General features: G+C 35.6%; 1 protein-coding gene across 2 annotated transcripts in view; it reads left to right on the top strand.

The window, feature by feature from the left end:
* The first annotated feature begins 3,982 nt into the window (after positions 1 to 3,982).
* LOC110102520 (phosphatidylinositol glycan anchor biosynthesis class U protein-like) overlaps positions 3,983 to 19,925 on the top strand; it is a 40,094-nt gene continuing 24,151 nt past the window's right edge. The window contains exons 1-5 of one of the 2 annotated variants that reach the window (XM_028697440.1): positions 4,079 to 4,168; positions 4,249 to 4,296; positions 7,648 to 7,742; positions 15,214 to 15,274; positions 15,449 to 15,481. In XM_028697440.1, coding sequence (XP_028553273.1) covers positions 15,219 to 15,274; positions 15,449 to 15,481 — 89 coding nt within the window. In that variant the 5' untranslated portion in view covers positions 4,079 to 4,168; positions 4,249 to 4,296; positions 7,648 to 7,742; positions 15,214 to 15,218. Of the gene's footprint in view, positions 4,169 to 4,248; positions 4,297 to 7,647; positions 7,743 to 15,213; positions 15,275 to 15,448; positions 15,482 to 19,925 lie in introns of both variants that reach the window. The other variant, XM_020830879.2, reaches the window with a different exon arrangement.

Below are 19,925 nucleotides of genomic sequence, written 5' to 3'. Positions count from 1 at the left end.
GATTGTACTGCAAGATTGACAGAGCCAAAATTTGGTCATCCTAATATCGTACCAAACAAAATCATGATTTTTGAACTAATCGTACTGTACAATATTCATATAGTATTGGACTACCGACTTGAAATCAATTAATTGTATTGTATGATGATAGCAGTACGGGATGATTGACATAGACAATTTGAAATTGTTCTAGGAATCGTCATGTACGAATAGAGAGAAAGCAAACATATCGTCGAAGAAAATCTTATGATCATATTGTACGATGTGTTTGAAAAGTTAAACAATTCGTCTGAATACCTGTTTATATCGTCTTGTATGGACCTAGTTTTTTAACTGGTCATACTGTATGAATTCCAATCGTGTTGTACGAACAGTGACGACCAACTTAAATTTTTAGGATTTTTGTAAGTCTAATACTTAAGCAATGTTTTAGTATCTCTTAAAAAAAGAGGATTGTGTGACTACTGAAGGAACTTTAAGAGATAAGCTATTGAGATATATCTAGGGTTTGAGAGAAAGGAGAAGGTGAAGTTGAGCGTGAGAGAGGAGTGTGAGGATATCACATGGTAGGTCTGGACTAGCTACACACGTGTTCCTCCTGTAGCCTTGGTGAGTTCTTGAAGGCTCTCTTTGGAGATACAAGCCCTCGAAATACTCAGCCTTCTCTATGAGGTAGAAAAATGATTCAAGGTTTTATGCCTCTGAAAGGATTACGGCTCTCTGCCATATCCATGAGGGATAAAAAGTATTCGGGGTTCTCTACCGTCTCAAAGAGGGAGAAAAATGATTCAAGGTCTGCTGCCATCATCGGAGGAGGAGATATAGATACTGGTACTCCGTCGCACCAAGTTTGCTGAAAGTGAGTCTATAAAGGCTTCTCCGTCTTGTTGACCGAACAACTATAAAATTTATGATGTGCTTTTTCATTTTCAACATTTATTTTTCATACTTAATTTATGTGATAACTACTTTGTGAAAATATGAGTTTAATATTTTGATGTGATAATTAGAATTTCATCATCATTATTGTTGTTAAATTGTTAAGTTCCACATCGGCTGAGCGTGTCGCATTTGCCGGCAAGCTGGTCGGCCGGTTCAGCTGTTTAAACATGTTCGGGCCTTGATTTTTTGCTCGGACAATTAAAATTGGACGTTTTTCGGGTCCCCATAACCATTTTCTTTGTTCCAGACTTAATTTTAACACTTTCAGAGCTCATCAAAGCTTGTATGATCAAATTTGAGCAATTTTAAATTTTTTTGAGTTCAAAATTTCACCATTCGAGTAATTGGAAAAGCTGTGACACATATTTTGGGACTTCTAGAGTTTTGACGTCTAAAAATATGGGGCAAATGATATATCATAAAAAATAATCTTGCTTGGACACTAATCTCGAGGAAAAATAAAGTTAGAAACTTCAAAATTTAAATCGGAGACCATTTGAATTGTCATTTCAACAAACTTATACTTGAACTAAATGTCTCAGAAATACAAACCCAACGACACCAAATTCAACTCAATTCGAGCATAAATAGTTCAAATCAAAGACCCAAAATGCATTTGGAGGGTTCAAACTATAATTTGGATTACCAGATGGTTTCCAAATGTGATATGCTTATAACAAAAGCCAGCGACTCGACAAGGTGAATCCAATGAGCTCAATATCATCAAATTCTGATATCATTAGAGCCCAATATCAAAACGTGATATGCTTATACTAGCGACTCGACACAGAATTCCGCCCCTCACCGGAATTTCGTCGGACGTATACCTGACGCCGAACTTCTGCCTATCGTCGGACTCCTACCCGATGTAGAACTTTCACACGTCATCATATTTATGTTTATCGTCAGACTTCTATCCGTCGCAGGACTCCTAATCGACACCAGATTTCTACCCAACATCAGACTTTTATCTAACTTATACCCGATGCCAACTTTCTGCCTGTCGATGAACTTTCATTAAATTTCTTCCTGACGACAAACTTTACATGTCGTCGGACTTCTACCCGATGCCGGACTTCTACCCGTCATCAAATTTCTACCAAACACCGAACTTCTGTCAGTCAACGATCCTTCTGATCTCCTTCACCTGACAACAGTCCTTTCGACCTCCGTCGCCCACTAACTACAATCCTTCCGACCTCTGTTTCCCACTAACTATGATCATTCTGACCTCTGTTGTTAGACAACATTCCTTCCGACCAAACGAACACGTCAATAGTGATTCTTCATGTTTCCACCATGTAACACACTCTGTATGATGTATAACAATAGTCATTCCGACCTCTGCCGCTCGCATACTACAATCATTCAGACCAAACGAACACATCAATTGTGATTCCCCCTCAATGAAGGGACTCATTTGTAATCAACTGCAAAATACTAGTGGATTCATTCAAACTAGGGTAGACCTCGTGGGTTTTCCCCTTTTTAGGGTTTTTCACGTAAACATATTTGTGTCTCTCATAAATGCGTGCTAGATCTTCATACGAAGCTAAGATGATAAAATTTATATATCTACCGATGCGAATATTCCAAGACGCAACAATATTATTATTATTGCTTTAGATCATAATCTTCATAAAGTATTTAACACCTTTTGTATCATCTTTGCTGGCATGTGCTTCTTATATATATATATATATATATATACAATTTATTATATTATTTGAAACGGTTATTTTGTTTATTTAACTATAAATTTAATTTAAAATATATTTTTATGTGATATTATTTTATATCAGATAAGTCAACAAATACTTCCATTTTTAGCTGTCGAAGCAGTATAAAATATTTTTCAAAATCACTCTCAAAATTCTTTTCAAGACAAAATTGTTATTTGAGAAAATTTGGAGGGTTGTTTGAGTGATCTTTTAGATCACTCTAATGGTTTTTTGTTATTTTCTTTTGCAATATATTCTTGACATTAAATTGTTAGATCTTTAGAGAAGTAATGAACAAATTGTAAATATTATTTTTTTAATGAATAAATATAAATATTAAATATGTTATATATTTTTTAATATTATTTTTTGAACTTCACATTTTTGTTTATTTTATTAAAAAAAAAAATTCTTATTTTTTCTTCATAGCCTTAAATTAATCATATGTATTCAACATTTCATTCCCGAACATGCCCATTTTCATTTCTATATGATAGGTTTGGACTAAGATTTTCATAATAATGCAAGAAACCATCTCCCTGACGCCATTGCAAAATTAATGTTTTAAAATCATCTTAACGTTGAAGTATGACGTTGTCTTAACATTGACGTTCAATGTTATCAATTTCCATATTCACAATCACACCTCGCGCAATGTTGACATCTCATTTTTGTCCAATGTATTCTTAACGTCGACAATTGACGTTGTCTCGACATTAAGTCATCAGGGCCGATATTGTTTCGCCATCGATGTCTGATGCCTATTGCACAACATCAATTCCCAACTCTGAACAAAATTATCGTCTCCCCTTTGTATGATTGACATGACATTTATACTCGACTTTCGACATTTTAAAATTAATTTTTAAGCATATATTTTTATTAAATGATTTATTATTTCTTAATTATTCTTACTGTTCTGATTATTAAATTTAAATATAGTATTTTAAAATCTGATTCCTAAACCAATCGACTCGTTGACTGTAATAGGCTTATAGCTCGTTAGACAAAGAAGGTCCATTTGTGAGGCTTATCGGGCTTGACTACCCACTGACTCAGGTTTTTTCACGGGCTCGAGGTTCGATCACTCTGACATGGCCGGGACGCGGTGGTATTGGCCGCTGGTCTGGGCGGCGCTTGCCTTCCGGCTCCTCCTTGTCCAAAAAGTGCAAATACCGAGTTTTTTGAAAAAATACTGAGTTTTCAAAAAACTTGGTATTTGCACTATTTACCTATTTTGACTAAAACCGAACCTTTCTCTACATCCAGTGAAAGTACCTAATAATTGCTCCCATTTGTGAGGCTTATCGGGTTTGACTACCCACTGACTCAGGTTTTTTTCACGGGCTCGAGGTTCGATCACTCTGACATGGCCGGGACGCGGTGGTATTGGCCGCTGGTCTGGGCGGCGCTTGCCTTCCGGCTCCTCCTTGTCCCCTTTGCGGATAATCTCAACCTCGGATCTCGGCCTGAGGTCGCTACTCCTCTTACCAGCCTCCGCCGCCGTGAGCCAAATCCCCTTTTTCTTAAACCCTATACGATGGTTTGCTGTTAGATCTTGTAGATTAATTGTTTTGTTATGCAGTGGCGGAGGGTTACTGGTTAAAGCAATCGTCCTTATCCCCTTACACAGGTTGGTTTCCTTCTCCTGTTGCCTTGTTTTGTTATTTTGGATATCAAGAGCGTGTTTGAATTCAGCTTCAGTATTTTTTTTCATTTCAACTTGCGTTTTCCATTTTGTTTATGATTTGTTTTGGCTGAAAGTTCATTTCTTTTCCGTCGGAAGTGCTGCTAATTCAACGATAATATAGATGGCAAAGAAACAGAAGCTTTTGGGTTTTAGGCATGGAAACAATATAGATTGGTAAAAGTTTTTCACTGTACTCCAAATGGCATTTATGTTGAAAGTTTCTGTTGCCTCCGAAGTTTGTGGGTTTGTTTGTCAGTTTATACATGTAAGTTAAGTGGACTAGCTAACAAAATTTAAACTGCAAGCTGTGTTAAGCAGTTTAGTTGGTTGAAAAAGTAATTTGATATAAGCTAGTGAGGTTCTTTGGTGTTTAAAAAAAAAACTTTGGATTTACTTTTGGCTTAAGTCCTATGATAGGGTGTTGTGAGTTGTAAAATAATAGACAATTTCGGCAGCATTTATCCATAATTGTTGCGTGTTGTCTTGCAGCAAATATAACATGTATGACATGATCCTAGAAGTTAATTAATGACATACGAGCTATTCATGAAAATCACGATCTTTAAAAATATTATAAAGAGAGGTGATTATTCAACAATAGATGCTTCTAAGATATCAAAATAAGATTAAATATTATGCTGAAAGGATTTATACTCTTCATTGAACAGCTCTTTTTTCTTCGACATAATCTTTATATTTATTGCCTTCATCAATGCAACCTTATCTCTATCATTTTTTTTTTCTCTTAAACGATTACTACTTCATTTTTTTTCTTCTTATGGATCACAAAAATGGCCATGTTCCTTTGGACTTATGTTCATTTGGATCTGATACCAGCAATCTAAATCCAACGGGAGAATTATAAAACTATGATTCAACACATTGTTTGAATGAAATGATTATCTTAATTGGTTAAAATTGTCACAACCCGGCCCAGATGTTCGATTTAATGAGGCGGGAACTAAAATTTGGACGGTAAAATTCATTAAACATTACACTACTTTCTTATTAGTATTGAAGAGCCACTAAAACCCAATTTAAAATTACCTGTTGTCATTTGCACGTCGTCTTTTGTAGACAAACTCTTCTCTTTCTGCCATTTCTAAATCTTTGAAGATTTACCTGAAATATTTAGATTCATGGTTTGAGTTTACTAAGTAAACTCAGTGGGTAACTGAAAAAATTAATTTATAAGCATAAAATATAATACATAAAACTTTTGATATATGTTCATTAATTTAACATCAGAGTTATATTTCATTTCTTATTTCATTTCATTTCATATACATATTATATCGTATTCTTTTATTTACCTTTTACATACCATAGCATGTTCATTTATAACATTTACTTTAACAATTATTCATTTTTCCTATTTCATATTGTACAAGAGCACTGTTTAAATGTACCAAAGGTACAACCATTTCCATTTCATTTTCCATTTTCATAACCTTTTCCTTATTTTATGTGCACGAGTATGTTGCTTCCCCAGTCAGTACCATACGGGGGTGAACTTCTGTAAGTTTTGCATGCGTAACATTTTCCCTTTCCCTTTGATTCATTTATGTTTGTATCATTTCCTTAACATTTATTTATTTGCATTCTTTCATTCATATATACTTTTCTTATTACATGTACGTCTTCTTTCTTTCACATATCCATACTTGTACAAACATTTACTTACTTTGTATAATAATTTTCAAAAATATATAAATCATAAGCTTTAGACAATTATATGCATGCTTCTTTCGAAACGAACTAAAAAGTTGTGTTCGATGGATATCGGTGTTCAATTCCACACTAGAAAATCTTCAATACAATTTTTGAAGTGTCAGACACATGTTGGGGCTTGTCGGAGCTATGTCCAGGTTCGTCATTGACATAAAAGGTATTTTGGAAGTGTCCATGCTTCATAGATAGGACATAATGGTGACGTCCTGATTATGGAACTCCATAGTTCCTAAAATAACTGATATCTGCATGTTCATTCAACAAAGGACATATGGGATATGACAAATTAAATGCATTATAAAGTTGTGATTTGGTCGAAATCTATGATATCAAAATCATGATCTCAAGTTCTCAACCAAAAAACAAGAATGATGATTCATCACAAAATGTTCTAATCTTCTATAAGGCCTTTGGCAAGAGATTAGTCATAGTCAATGTATCCAAATGGAATGCAGGAAACATGCAACCCTCCTTAGAAGATTCGTTGAAAAAAATCAAATTTATAATTTCTTTACTTAATTAAATGTTGAGTTTGATGCCATAAAGGTACAAAGTTTTGGCAAAGAGGATTTACCTTCCATAAATGTAGGTATTGGTATCATTCAAATGGAAGAAGGGAGAAGGGGAGTAATAATTGCCAATAATCCGATAGGAGGTTTGACCTAACGATGAAGACAATTGACATCGAACACCTCGATTAAAAACTTTTTTATTTGAGGAGCATAAGCAGCCACACTCAATAATTATGATTAATAATGATTTCTTATGGCACACTTATTCCAAGAAGGGTTGACATACAAAAGAAATACATTGGAAGCTTCATGACAAGCTACTAAGCAAAAGTTATTTTGTCGATAAGCTACAAAAGAATAGAGACATACATATGTATGGAATTTTATAACACAAAAGAATCTTCCATTGAGTTCCAAAAAGAAGAAATGAAAAAGTTAAAAAATTTGTAGGCATCACAAAAAAAAGACTCCTATCATAGGCATTTCTTCTCTTATATCCTCAAATATTATCCCCTATTATCATGCTTTTAAATTCTTAGAGATACCCAATTCTAGATCCTAGATTATTGATTAAGGATCTACATACCATATGATCAACTCTTCACACATTTATTTCTTATACTTGTGCCATCAATAAGAAAATAATCATTACTACTGGATCTTTAACAACCGTTGCTGGCCAATAAGTTATTTTTATAAATAAATTCCTCACACTTTGAATTGTTTTTTTATTACCTCATATTCTCATGTTTTTAAAGTCTTAGAGATACCCAATTATAGATCCTAGATTATTGATTTAGGAGCTATGGACCATATGATCAACTCATCACACATTTATTTCTTATACTTGTGCCAACAATAAAAAAATAATCAGTACTGATGGATCTTTAACAACCATTGTTGGCCAAGAAGTTATTTTTATAAATAAATTCCTCACACTTAAAAATATTTTTCAATTACCTAAATCATTCTCCAATTTATTATTTATTCAAAAGTTAGGCTGAAATTCCAAATGCAATGTTATATTTTACCCTTATATTGTGTATTTCAGGAACCATATATAAGGAGGATGATTAAACTTGCTAAAGAAAGAGATAATTTCTACCGCCTCGGGAATCTAATGACCAATGAAGCTCCAAACTACCTGTAATATTTTCTTTTCTTTTTAAAACTTTTAAATCATATGATGAAAGGATATGTCTCCAACACCTACATCTTGATCATTATTCCTTTATTTTTCTCAAAAATATGTTTCATTTATTTATTATTAAAAAAATTATTGATGAAGAATTTCATTATACTACTTATGAGTTAGCAAAACATAAGCATAATAAATTTTCAATTATTAACATAAGAACTGAAAGTCTTTTTTCTCTCATTGATAGTGATATATGTGGGCCATTCTCTATATTTAGCATATATGTGGCTTGATGGTTTGTGTTCTTTATTAATGATTGCACACATTTATCATGTATTTTTCTGCTAAAAGCTGAAAGTGATGTAAGTATAATTTTCTTCACCTTTTTCAACATGATCAATAACCAATTTGATGTTGAAATTAAAAGAGTAAGATCTGAAATTCCAAAGATTTATTTAAATATTCTCTCTCCTCATATCTCAAAGAAAAAAAGAATAATAAATAATCCCTCTCGTGTTTACACTTATCAATAAAATGGGATTGTTGAACAAAAGAACAATCATGTACTTGCTTTCATAAAAGCTTTAGAAGAATGCTCCAAAATACTATTTGGGGAAGCTATCTTAACCACCACTCACATTATAATGGATTACCCATAAGAATCCTTGGGTTCAGGACATCTGCTCAAGTTCTAGTCAAATTTTTTCTTCACTTCAACACCTTAAATAATATTATTCTCACGGTACTTGGAAGTGATGTTTTTGTTCATATACAACCTCAAAATAGAAAAAAAAAAGATCTAAGAGTAATTATATATATTTTTACTGATGACTTTTCAACTAAAAAATGGTAGAAATGCTACCATCCCCTCACGGAAAGTGTGTCTGCTGATGTTATTTTTAATGTAGATGGTTTATATTTTACTAGTACTTCAACCAAGAAGAAATATCATTCAAAAATGATTTTTTTTTCTTTTTGACTGTTCTTACTTGTCTCTCACGTCAACAAACAACTATACTCTAGAAATAGCCACTTCTATATAGATTATGCTTACACTAGAATAACTTTCTACTCAGCTATTATAAGTTTACTCAAGGTGAAATGTATCTTAATCGATCCAAGTGCAATTAACTTTTGAATCAATCCCTAGTACTGAACTTGTTGATGGAACCATTGAGCCTACAAACAGTGGCACTTCAACTAAACATTTCTTACAAATTACAATTGTTCTTATTGTAAAAAAATCATATTCATTATCATCAATCCTTTCTTATAAGCTTTCATACTTTTTCTCTCTAAAATCATCTTTAAGGCTTTAAAAATGAGAATTGGTATAATACTACTAGAAAGGAAATGGAAGCCCTTCAAAAGAATAAAATATGAGAATTGATGGCACTACCAAAATGAAAGAGACAAGTAGATTGTAGATAGGTCTTTATTGTAAAGTACAAATTCAATGGCTCATTAGAAAGGTATAAAGCCAAAGTAGTGCCAGATGATAATCTTGGGATATATAGGATTTATTATCTTAAAACTTTTGCTCCTGTTGTTGAATTGAAAGTTGTTTGAGTTTTTTTATCATTAGCAACCAACGAGGATTAAAATAATTAGTTGTGAAAAATGCATTCTTATATGTGATATAGAGGAGATATATGAAGGTCCCATTGGGGTTTGGCTCAAACACATAAAAAAAGGTATTTAAATTTTTAAAAAAATATTAAATGGATTGAAGCAATCTCCAAGGGCATGGTTCACCAAGGTAGTTCAACATTGGATACAAACCGAGTCAAGATGACCATGCATTATTTGTGAAACACACAGTTTTAGGAGAGTTTCCACACTACTAGTTTATATTGATGATAATATTGTAACATGTGGTGATTTGGAAGGCAAGGAAACCATAAAGATGATTCTGCTCCAAGAATTTGAAGTCAAAGAATTAGATAAGTTAGATATTTTCTTGGCATTGATGCTGCGCACTCTTGGCATGTGATATTTTTATCACAATAGAAATACATAATAAACCTATTGAAAGAGACATACAAGTTGGGATGCAATATTGTTGAGAGCCTTATAAAATTTAATCATAAATTTAGAGATGCCTTATAATACATATAGCAATAAAAAAGGTCTCATATCAAAAACTTATGGGATAACTTATCTACTTATTACATATTAAACTTTACCTCGCCTATGCTGTTGGTGTAATAAGCCAAATTTTGTACAATCCTTAAGAATCACATATTTGGGTTGTACATAAAATTTTACAATATCTGAATGGAACTATAGTCAAAGGAATTTTTTTGCGCGGGGGGGTGGAGGATTTGACACTTGAAGCCTATATAAATGCTGATTATGCAGGATCTATGATTGATAGAAGGTCAACTTCAGAATATCACACATTCTTTGGAGACAACCTTGTGACTTGGAGAAGCAAAAATAAATGTGGTTGCAAGGTCAAGCATAGAAGCCAAATTTAGATCTATGGCATTGGGAACCTTTGAACTGTTATGACTGAAAATCATACTTCAAGATTTGAAGGTTGAATGAAAATATCCTATGAGATTCTATTGTGACAGCAAGTGAACAATTAGTATTATACATAATCCCATATAACATGACGGAACAAAACATTTTGAAGTGGATAGACTTAACAAAACATTTTGAAGTGGATAGACATTTTATAAAGGAGAACCTAGGTAATGGTTTGATGTATTTTATTTGTCCTTACCAATGTTCTAATGTCATGCAAGCTTGTAATGAAGAATATCCATTCATTCACTTGAGGGGGAGTGAAAAAATCAATCTCTATCAAATTCTCCTCCATTAATTTCGAGTCCATCAAAGTTCCACCAAGCTTAGCAATCCTCCATCGTGCGTATTCACTTCATACCACCTCAACGATCTGTGTGCTTATTAGTGCCATTTCATCAAATTGTGGAATGTAGTAGTTATTTCATAATATTTATTCTGCCATCTCATCAATCTGTGGAATGTCGTAGTTTTTTTAATTAATTTTCCTAATTTTATATGCTTATTAGAAGATTTCTTAGGATTGCATAAACGCTTTACAAATGTTACAATAAAACACAACCAATTCTATCCAATTGTTGTCGGTGATGATAATTCAAACTGACAATTACGAAGAAGAAGAAATCCTAGTGGAGAGATCGTTGAGGTGGAGGTCACTCATGAGATTTAGGTAGATGAAGGTGACCGCACCGTGACTGTATCAAAGATGAAGAATATGAGTTCAAAGCTATGATCCAAACCCTAGCAATAGATCGCTGTAAGGACAACTGATGAGGACATCGACAGACGCTTCCGACATGTTTATCACCAACGAAACTGTAGATCGACGGCCACGATTCAGCGCCTCTACTTTTGATTCAGATGTCATGATGTATTTTCATTTTATTTTATTTCATTTGCAGTCTTTCCATTTTTACCCCTGTGGGGAGTTACTTTGTTATTGTAGCCCAGAGGGCAATTTCGTACTTTCTCTTTTTATGAGTTGAGACCTATATATAGTGGTCTCATGTGTTGTATTGAGGTTAATGAATATTTTGAATGAAATTTATTTTGGTTATCTTTTTGTTCTTCTTCTTGTGGAGAGCTAGAGAGGAAAACAAGAGCTCAATGTGAGGGCGAAAAGCAATACCCGCCAGTCATTGGAAGAGTCCGTGACTCGTGGTCTATCCCTATCATCCGATCCCTTTCCTTCTCCCCAACCCGCCGGCCCTAGGCCCCTCTTAGCCGCCGGCCACCCCACCTTCCACCATCCGTCGGTAAGCCTCAACCGTCGGCCTCATCCCCCATTCCCCACGAATTCCAATTTTGAAAATTCAAAATTTGAATTTCAAAAACTTTACAATTTTGGAATTTCCAAATTAGTAAAGTTTTAAATCCGTTTTCGTGATGAAATTCAAATTCAAACGGATTTCATCCTAATTCTTTTTAAAACCTCCTGTGCTAATTTGGAAGCTAATCAATTGCTCCCACACCAATTTCCCCCCTCTTGAAGCCGCCGGCCTCACCCTAGGTGAAGCCCCATTCCATGCACCAATTAATGCATTGATTACCCACTAATTTGAAATCAATTTCAAATTAATTCCCCCCATATTTTCATTCAAAACATGAAGTTTAAATTCAGGTTTTGAAATCACTCTCCCTCTCTCTCTAGAGCCCGCCGACCTCTCGTTTAATGGGCCACACTAATGCCCATTAATTGCCCCTTAATTCTATTGATGATTTGAAATCAATTTCAAATTTGCTCCCTCCAAATTACTCAAATTCTGAAGTTAATTTCAGATTTGTGTAACTCTCCTCTTCCCCTCTCCTAACACAAATTTCCTCATCTAATCCACCCGCCCCCTTCCTTCTCTACTTTGGCCGACCCTCTCCCCACTCCCTCCCTTGGGAATTTGAAGCAAGAGAAGAAGAAGACGACGCCCTTCAACCCTCACTTCAATGTTGAATGGCGGATCCCGAACTTGAGTGGGGTCTTGTATTCAACGCCGACGGAAGCATCAACATCCTAAGATCTCCGTGCTTTGACGTGGGATTTGAAGACGAAACCACCGTTGAAGAATATTTGGAGCAAGTCGTCCCGATTCTTGCAAGCATCATCGACCGACGATTTTCTAGCTACGATTGGAGCCTCGCCGGCCACCCACTACATCCATCTCCACCGGCTACCTCTCCACCAACAAAGTTCTTCGGCGCCATCTTTGTAGTGGTAATATCTTTCATTATTTGGCTCACCTTTCTCCGCTAAAGCCTACAAGTAGTTGAGTGAGAAGGCCTTGAGGTGAACCTCTCATTGTTAAGTGTTGGATCATGTTACTTGTACTTTGCATTTAATATTACCTTGGGTTTTTTGAAAGGATAGTCTTGTTTATTCTCTATTGCTAATATTTGGCCTAAGCAAGTTAAAATTTTCAAATTCTTAACTCTCTCTTGCATGATTGAAATAAATTTATAAGGGCAAAACTTTAAAACAATTTTCTTTCTCATTTTTAAACGTAACTCCTAGTAGTTTCACATCAACAACTCTTAGTATCATCGGCAATGACGACAAATCATATGGGCAAGGAATGAAGACGTCAAAGGGGAGAAAAGGAGATTGCAGAGAGTGGAGAAGATGAGATCGTAATGAAGGAATGCAAAAGGTCATAGGAAGGCTCTCCACATTTAGATTAACTTGGCTTATTCCCTTGGCGGAGAAAAGTCACGTAGCTTAAACGAGCTCAGAAATTTGCTAAAAAATGTGTTTGGGTAGCATTTTGAGCTTAAGCTAACTAAAGCCGGTGAATTAGCTGCTAACAAGCGATCTCTGTTAGTTTGCGCAAAGTCTAGGCGACTTCAAACATTAGTAGAGACACATAAGAGTGTGAAAATCCATCAATCATCTGTATCTTCCAGTTGTGGGTTTCTTTACAAGTTACCAGTTATATATTTCTTGGTCATGAAATTCAGGAAAATGAGTGCAAGAAAAAGTAAGTGAAAGGAAGGTAAACACTAGAAATGCATGCTCTGCTTGGTTTTTCTTGATTCTGAATAAATTTTGGGAGAATCATTTCAATATAGGTTCTATGAATATATATTTTTAGATGTTTGAGGTAGTCTAAATGAAATTCTGTAAGAAAGGAGATTAGCCGGTGTGAATGATGGTATTGATTTCCTTAGGGATGATGATAGGTGGTCACCACTAAGGGAGGGGATGTTGAGTAGTCTGAAAGTTTTATCAATATTCTTTGTTTAAGTATTCCTATCGGTTGTCTGTTGATTTAAATTATACTGTTTGAATGAAACAGGATATTATATTTTAAATTTAATTTATGATTTTTTTCTAAAATCAGCGGAATTTTGTGAACATTTGTGAGGTTTCATGTGCACTTCAAGTGTTTTACTTAACAAAAAATACTGGTCTTTATCAATTTTAGATATCAGTACAAATTAAAACAATGAACCATTAGAAAGATTAATATGGTTCATAAAATTCAAATAATGTAAACGAAAGAGGCAAAGAATTTTACAAATTCACAATAAGCACTATGGAATTTATGATGCTTGAACAGAGAAACTGTGAATTTCAGCTAGAAATAATCACCGTTTAAAATTGTGCAATCAGATGCGTGCCTCCAAGTCGAGGCTTGGAGAAAAGCCTTTGAGGAACGTGCCTCACATTGAATAATTGAAACGTACATTTCAGTTGAGTGAGGCAGATTTCAAGGTTTTTTTTTTTATGAGATTTAAGCCACAATTTGATTTGTATTGGTGTTCAACTTTTAAAATTTATAACCCAATGTCAGGTAGGAGATGAGAACATAGGATGAAATCACTTGGCCTTGAATTACAAAGGTTTACAATCGAAGTATTGGCTCTTATGTGCTCATCATTAGGGTTTTTTCATCAAAATTAGAGTACTTATAACCAAGTTTATTCCAAGATAAGAAATCGGTTAACTGCTTCAAGGATGACTCACTGCTTTACATAATGTATACTAAGAGATTAAAAGATAGACATTTGAGCCAGAATGTTTTGGAGAATGATGAAGATCCCTTAGTAATGATGTGTCTTCGAATGATGAATCATTTGCAAAGGATGAAAATGATGCTACATCATCACAATTACAAGAGGAAAATCTCAATGTTGACTTTTTTGATGAAGGAACAAGACCGGCACAATCCGATAAGAAAGGTACAAAACATGTTAATGTAAACTTTCATGTAATAGATATTAGAATCATCATCATCATCATTATTTTAAATAATATTCTTTTTGGATTATTTATTTTGGAAGATAAAGATGGTTGGGATTGAAGATGATGAGGAATACCGGGAGGATGTTGATATAACTTAGTATGTGGCATGAAAGGAAGAAATTAAATACAATGATGATTGAATATCTTCTAAGTGATGGGAGTGAGAGAGGCTTTTGAATTCAAATCTTATGATTTTAGTCTTCTTGTTTATACTGAATTGGGAGTGGGAGGTACTTGTTTATTTTAGATTTTTTATTTTTTAACTAATTTATCTTAGACTTAATGCTTTTTATTTAGTACTTATATGATTTTTTATGGTCTTACATTGCTTTTTTGTGATTTTACTTTGATGTTAACATTTTATTTATTATTTTATAGTTGTTTTAATTTAATGATTTCATTTTTAGGCTTATGCCTCAAAAACTCTTTTTAAGGTTTATGTTTGCGCCCCACGAAAATAAAATGCCTCAATATCCAATTGTATAATTTCAAACTATAAAAGTAAGTGAGATGAATAAACTAAGAAAACATGGCTTCACTCGATTAACAAGGGCTCGGAAGTATGTCACCAGGTTCATCAAACTTTTGTGTTCTTTAGCCTTTATGCACTTTGTTAGTCCACCAAAAAAATGCTCTGTAGAATTTAATGCCTTTTTACAATTTTTCTTATAAGAAATCAGATTCATATTATAAATGCAATATTTTCTTTTCAGGATCCATGTACCATGGTTCCCCTTTACTGTTGATCATTCTTGGGCCCTTAACAGTTAAAAGGTAGGAGATTTTGGTTGCAGGCATTTCTTTGGTTTATTGCAACAGTCTTATCTTCACTCATTTATTCTGAACTATAAAAAAAAAAATCACCATTCTTTTATAAATATGTATATGCCACAGATATATTATCTATCCATAGTGTGACTTAGGTTATTTCATTTTTTATGGATGCAGAATTGAAAGTCAACCGGCTCATTTATGCTGCAGGTAATCTGGTATTTGGACATTGTGATTGTTTTCTTGTTTTATATGTTTTCATACTTCTACCTCTCCTAATATTTAACGCCATAAATGTGAAGCATGGCCTAGGAAGCTACCTGAATATGGGTGTAGCATTTATCTTGTTAAACTGAATTTGACACAAGCAGCAACCTTTAGTACCAATGAATGTTGAAGCCCAAAACGCAATATTCTGTAGTGAGCAATGGATTATTAATGACTTGTTGTGGTTGTTCCTGCCATTAAACTGATGGTCTTATTTTTTAACTCAAAATTATTTTATTAATAAATAATTTGTGTCTTCATCATTTACTCTTTCCAAATACTTAATTTGAACCATGTTTTTGAAATTGATAAGAAAATTAATGTTAAGCATCCATACATTAAGTGATGTGAAACAATCATGCGATGAATTGCGAATTGCACTTAGGAAAATAATAGAAGTATTGAGTCAAAACTTGCTACCAAAACTCTTTACTTAGTCAAGTTGAATTCAAGAATTAGATGACGATAAATTAAGTAATGACAAGAAATCACATTTAGAGATTAGAAGACTTTCAAAATAACATCAATAATTCAAGTAGTGCAAATGGCTAAGAATAACAAAGCCCCAAATTTAAAATTTAAATCCTTCACCTTAAGATCCGTCACTCATATTTATAGTGGTGGCTAGGGGAAGAGAACCGTAAGTAGACTTAGCGACGCTACTAATAGGCAAGTGATCTTGAGAGGACTTGTCGCCGGGAAGGGAGCCGGATTCGGAGGAGTGGGTGGACGGCCTTCAATGATCCACGTGTAGACGGAGAAGTGGTCGTCGATGGACTCCGCTAGTGTTGGTAGAATCCGATCCAAGTATTCCTCGACGGTGTCGTCAAAGTCGAAGCCGACGTCGAAGAATGGTGATCGTAGAATATTAACCCTTCCGTGGTTGTCGTACTCAAACCCGAAGTTCCATTCGGGTTCCTCCATGCATTCTTGAAGACGAGAGTGAGTGGTCGCCGCAAGACGTTCTCAAGTGCAAGGGAGAAGTGGCTCAGGAGTTCGGGGAGAAGCGATCAAAGCTTTGGCGGGCTAGGGGAATTCGGCCAAGGTGGAGATCCAAATAATGGTGCAGGAATTTCTGCAGTAAATGCAATTTTGGAGGGCTTAATGAGGTGGATTTAATTTGAAATTCACATTAAACCCAGGAGGAATAAGGGGCGGTGAGAGGGGAAGAGATTTGGGCTGATTTTGTGGTGTTATTATTGTCAAATTGGAAGGGGAGAAGAGCCCATCAATGGGCCGGCCACATGGAGGGGAGAGAAGGCTTAAGTATTTAATCAAATGGGGCCCACATAATTAAGTAACAGATTTTTAATTAAAACATGTAGTAAAAATCAGATTTCAATAAAAGGAAAGTTTCCTTTCATGGATGTACGTAATAAGCAATCTTTTGAAATTCAAATTGAAATCAAAGGCTAGTGCTTATTTGCTTAATTATGGCTGATTGAATGAGCAAATTAATCAAGCATTGAATGCTTGATTTTCACGGATTGGGCAACACAGGGAGAAACGACAGTAACGGGGTGCAGGGAAAATCGGTGAGCTGAGGACAAGAGGGCTCACGGTTTGGGCTGTGCTGGGGTTGAGGAATGGTGGAGGAGAGGGGAGAGGGCTGCACGGGAGAGACTGGACTCGTGGCCAATGCCCGGAGGGAGGTTGACCGGCGGGATGCTGGCCGGCGGGAGGGTGCAGCCCAAGTGGCCGGCGGCTCTGAGCAGGGCAATGTTAGGCGACGTCAAATGCAAGGGAAAAGAAATCAGGCGAGCTTTCTTTGGGGATCCCACGTGACTTCCACTCTCCACAAACTCTTCAATCCAAATCCCCACGGCGACGACGTAATCATGAGAAATGTCGGAAATAAGTAGAGCAAGGAAACCTAGAACTCACAAAGAGATCTAGCGTCTCCGACGATCTCACTAAGAAATCGAGGAGGTTTGCACTCACAAAGAGAACAGGAAGTGTAGAAATTTTCATTTATCCAAAACTATCTTAATCCAATACGTGATGCCTCATATAAGGAGGTCCAAAAGAAGTAAAACTGAAAAGACAGAAATGCCCTCTGGGCTACATAAGCAAAACAATGCCCTCAGGGGCAAACTCGGAAAACTAAAAGTACATATGAAATAAGCTGTAAATAAATCAGAAATAGAGGCTCTGGATCATAGCCGTCGATCTGCGTCGCCGGCGATGATACACGTGTCGAAATCTGATGTCCCCATCATTAAGCTTTCACAGTAAGTAATGATGCAATTATCAAAATCTATAATCATCCAAAATGCAAATTATTTGTGTGAAAATGAACGATTTGATAGTTGAAATTTTAATTTATTCTTCAGTTGTTTTGGTTTATTTATCATTTTGTATTTATTAGTAATCTGTATATCTATGCATAGGATGCTATCCATCATGAAAGGTTTGATTTGTTTCTAAATTCCCTAAAGGAAACTAGAATGGCTCTCTGCTATTGGTGCTGCCATCCTTTTTCTATAGCTTATATTTGTTGGTCCTCAGTTGCAAATTGCAATTCTTTGTGATTGAGATGGTCTCCTCGTAAAACTTTCATTAATGACCTTCTCATGAGATTCTTTGTTCTTGGGGTTCTCTGAATATGTTCTGTGGCTTCTATTCAGCGGCCACCTATTGCAACTTTATATTGTTGTTTTTTGTGGCATTCTTTTCTATTATCTGACTCTGGCAGCTCCAGCGAAGTCTTCAGTGAATATTTAATTGTCTTTTGTAGCTCTTTTTTTGGCTTTCTTTTTCAAACGGTTGATTAAGGAAAATTCCATAATGGGCTTTGTGATTTTAAATAGGAGGTTAAGACGCGTACCAAAACAAGATTAGTACTTAAATAAATTTTTTAGCTAGATGTGTTATTCCTAATAACAATACATGTGATAGTGCTACAGCTCAACTCATCTAGGCCATCAGCTGATAACAAACAAGATCATCAAAGCCATACATGTGTAAAGGGTAAAACCCATAACGCACACCATACAAGCTACAACTCTATATATGTATACCCTCCGTGTAAAGCACACACACTATTTTTAATACAATGAACACTTTACTGCTTCCTTGTTTTTTCCCGTTTCTAGAATAGGAAAGCTGCTCAACAACTTTTACATGGTATCAGAGCTTTGATACCTGGTGGTAGAAGACTATGGAGCAATCCAAAACCTCCCAGATAGAATCATTCGCTATTCCTCAGATCTCCTCTTCCCTAAAATTCGTTATATCCAATATCAAGATCATCGACCCCACCCTTCTCTCCAACCACACATATCCCACTTGGAGGTCACAAATCCTAAAACTCTTACAGCGTCGATTCTACCATACATCCATAATCTTCGCACCTGCAACGAGATCTAGACAACCTTGGAAAGCCGGCATATCACGAGTGATACAACTCAAAAATGAGTTGCACAACGTGTTCATGAAAAGCTCAGACATGAGCCAATATCTCACCGAAATTAAGACCCTAGTGGATAACATCTCCTTGGCAGGATCAACAGTAGATCAGGAGGACGTTATTCTCTACACCCTCAATGGATTGCCACCTCAATATCAATCCTTCAAGACTACCATTTGAACATATCCTCTTCCACTAAGTCTTGACAACTTCTACTCTTTGCTTATGAGCAAGGAGATCAACCTACTGACCAATTCTACCAAACATCAGTTGAGCATCAACCCCGCATACGCCTTATACAATCATCGCGGATGCAATCCACGAGGACGTGGATGTTCTCCACACTAACTCCTCACGAACCCCACTGCTGAACGCTTCGGCGGTCCCTCCCCTCATCTGCCAAATTTGTAATAAGCGCGGCCACTCAGCATTCAAATGTTGGCATCGTATGAACGCCAACTACATTCCTCAACCAGCCTCTTCACTAGCTCAGGCTACAGCTTCAACAGCCCTAGTCGCCTCATCATCTCTTCCCAACGACTGAATACTGGATACCGGAGCTACATCTCATCTAACATTGAGAACATTCAGCAGCCATCTGATTACTTCGGTTTTGAGCAAGTCACAATTGGCAACGGCTTGAGCACACGCATCACCCAAACCGGTCAAGGTTTCCTGCCACTTCCCAGTGGTAAACTTCTCCTATCTCAAATTCTTCGTACACCACAAATATCTCACAATTTAATTTCCATTCATAATCTCACTCAAGATAACAACATTTCCCTTCACTTTGATGCATCTGGCTATAAAATATTCGATCAGTTCCACCACTGCATCCATCAGGGCCCAGTTGCTAACGGTCTATACTCGCTGACGCTCTTACCTTCATCCGATCCTAAAGCCTTCAACACCTCTCTCTCATAAAATTAGTAGTGCGCTTGTGAGTTATTAGTAGTATTTATCAAGGCATTAAGTAAA

This window comes from Dendrobium catenatum, unplaced genomic scaffold, assembly GCF_001605985.2.
Source record: "Dendrobium catenatum unplaced genomic scaffold, ASM160598v2 fragScaff_scaffold_932, whole genome shotgun sequence".
Classification (NCBI taxonomy): Eukaryota; Viridiplantae; Streptophyta; class Magnoliopsida; order Asparagales; family Orchidaceae; genus Dendrobium; species Dendrobium catenatum.
Note: the sequence above shows the minus strand (reverse complement) of the source record. Positions and strands in the feature narration are given on the sequence as shown.